Source organism: Sinocyclocheilus rhinocerous, unplaced genomic scaffold (assembly GCF_001515625.1).
Source record: "Sinocyclocheilus rhinocerous isolate Xijiao unplaced genomic scaffold, SAMN03320098_v1.1 scaffold749, whole genome shotgun sequence".
Classification (NCBI taxonomy): domain Eukaryota; kingdom Metazoa; phylum Chordata; class Actinopteri; order Cypriniformes; family Cyprinidae; genus Sinocyclocheilus; species Sinocyclocheilus rhinocerous.
In genome coordinates this window covers 1,684,641-1,686,845 of record NW_015653466.1, presented here as the reverse complement: position 1 = coordinate 1,686,845, position 2,205 = coordinate 1,684,641, and the positions used below count along the sequence as shown (strand labels likewise).

Below are 2,205 nucleotides of genomic sequence, written 5' to 3'. Positions count from 1 at the left end.
AGCGGTACTGAACTGCAGTGGAAACGCAAACCGAACCGGGCCGTGCCGTGCCGTGCCGTGCCGTGCCGTACTGAGCCGTGCCGAGCCGAGCCGAGTCGTACCACGCAGTGGAAAAGCGACATTAGATGACTGTAAAGGTAATCTAAATGAAAACCTACCATCCTAGTCTTATGTGAGCAGAATTAATTAGGAAAATATGCTATTTGCTCTCAATACCACTGGAACAATAACTTGCATTGCTGTTACTGTTTACTGAAACTATTAAAAACGTTTTCATTAATTGAAATAAAATAAATAAAATATAAATATTAGATGAACAGACAAATGAAAAATGACATAACTGACTGACATAAAGCTGACATACTAAAATCACTAAAACTTAAATATTATATTTAAGCTAAACAGAAATATTGAAAAACAAAAACTAATAAAAATGACAAGTGCATAACAAAATTACTAAAATTAGAATGAAAACATTATATATAAAAAGCCAACTATACAAAATACTATAATATAAATACATACAACTAAATAAATGCTATAATATTATATAAATAGTCAAATATAACTGCTAACTTGTTACTATTGGCAATGGCAACAAGTATGTAATCAGTAGGCAGTAGTGTTTAACTGATTGCCAGTCACTATTTGAATAAATTATATACCGGCAAATCTAAAATAACAGCATAATGAAAGTAGTTAGTTAGGTTAAAGAGAAATATGTAAAAACTGCTTGCTTCAAAACCCGTGTGTTGAAAATGTAAGTCTGGGGGTGGGGTAAAGAGCCACATGTCAATTTCTCAGGACCTTCAAATGTACCTGTATGTGATCCTTTCTTCTGTGCCAGGTTCATCTTTCTCCCAAATCAAGGCTACTCTGTCTGGATCCTTTGCCACGTGTACATCCAAACAGTTCACTGTCAATCATTGTAATAGGAAATTACTACTATGCTTACTGCTGACAAGAAAGAAAGTTGCTCTTTGTGGATTTATAAAGCAGCATGTGAAAATGTAAGTATTACCATCTCAGTTAAAATAAAGACTGTTTGTTCTGATAGATAAAAAATATTTGATCTAGCATATAGGCCAGTGGAGGTTTATCAGCGATGGAAACACGATAAACGGTTAAAGAAGAAAGGTGTGACACTCACCAGAGACGTTCAGTTGCCCTCCAAGAAACCAGTTGATTTTCCCGCTGGAGAGATCGCAGTCCGTCACTTGATCGAAAGGTTTGGTCCATGCCAGCCTTTCCTTGGCGATGGATCCCCAGAAAGTTTCTGGATCTTTGACTGACAGTTCATATAAATCCGAGTAGGTCTTCCCGGCGAGATGCGAGCTGAGGTCCGGTTGAGCCGCGCTGATGCTGCTGCTGCTGGACAGACACCTGGCGTGACACCGTGAGATCAACACAACACTTTTACTTTTGCGCAAACATTTCTTGTTCCTAAATATTACATTTCCCCTGGCCAAAGAATTCAGCAAACCTATGCTCACACGTCCAGCCATTATTCCGCCCAGTCTGTGCTGGAGTGAAGTTTGCTCAAGTTTCCACAGCCCGTGGCCGTGACTGTTCCTCACAAGACTCAGAGAGGGAGGAGGAAACTTGTTGACAAAGAGCTGGAGTGAAGAAAAACTCAAACCGCCCCCTAAATCAGCTTCGTTATGAACCAAACCATGCCATGAACCACAGGAGCTTTGGCTTTCACAATCGATTCCAACACTGCAATTTCCTTTATTGATTGTGAGTTTTGTATTTTACGTAAAATTGGATTGTACGGTCGTACTGCACTTACACAACCATCGGAAACATTAAAGACTTTCAATGGTTTCAGATTAAGACGCGAAAACATGTTTTGTTATGAACATATTCTGTGTGACAATAAATCGTTTCAAAGTAACCACATATGTTGCATATCATCACGTGAACCGTCTTTTTGTCCAATGGTAAAGTGATCAATTTATAATGACGTTTGGATCAAACTGTTTCACTTTTCGGTTTCTAAAACTGGATCATAAATGCGACACGTTGGGTCTCTGGACGTTATACTCAACTACCCAAACTATTGCTGCCCCCTAGTGGAGGAGGGGCAGTTTAGATGATAGATAGATAGATAGCTAGATAGATAGATAGATCAATGTATGCTTTATTGGCATGACAATTGTTACAATGTATTGCCAAAGCATAGTGTTTACAATGAATCTACAA

The 2,205-nt window shown here is 38.6% G+C and overlaps 2 protein-coding genes across 2 annotated transcripts in view; one reads left to right on the top strand and one right to left on the bottom strand.

The window, feature by feature from the left end:
• LOC107716017 (acetyl-coenzyme A synthetase 2-like, mitochondrial) overlaps window positions 1-2,091 on the bottom strand; it is an 18,267-nt gene extending 16,176 nt beyond the window's left edge. The window contains exons 1-2 of the mRNA XM_016522326.1: window positions 1,151-2,091; window positions 820-916 (exon numbers count right to left, since the gene is read on the bottom strand). Of these exons, the coding sequence (XP_016377812.1) occupies window positions 820-916; window positions 1,151-1,505 (452 nt within the window). The 5' untranslated portion in view covers window positions 1,506-2,091. The remainder of the gene's footprint in view (window positions 1-819; window positions 917-1,150) is intronic.
• The window catches only part of LOC107716018 (protein-cysteine N-palmitoyltransferase HHAT-like), a 43,579-nt gene continuing 42,308 nt past the window's right edge, over window positions 935-2,205 (top strand). Inside the window, exon 1 of the mRNA XM_016522328.1 lies at window positions 935-1,010. The gene's annotated coding sequence lies outside the window, so the exon portion shown is untranslated. The remainder of the gene's footprint in view (window positions 1,011-2,205) is intronic.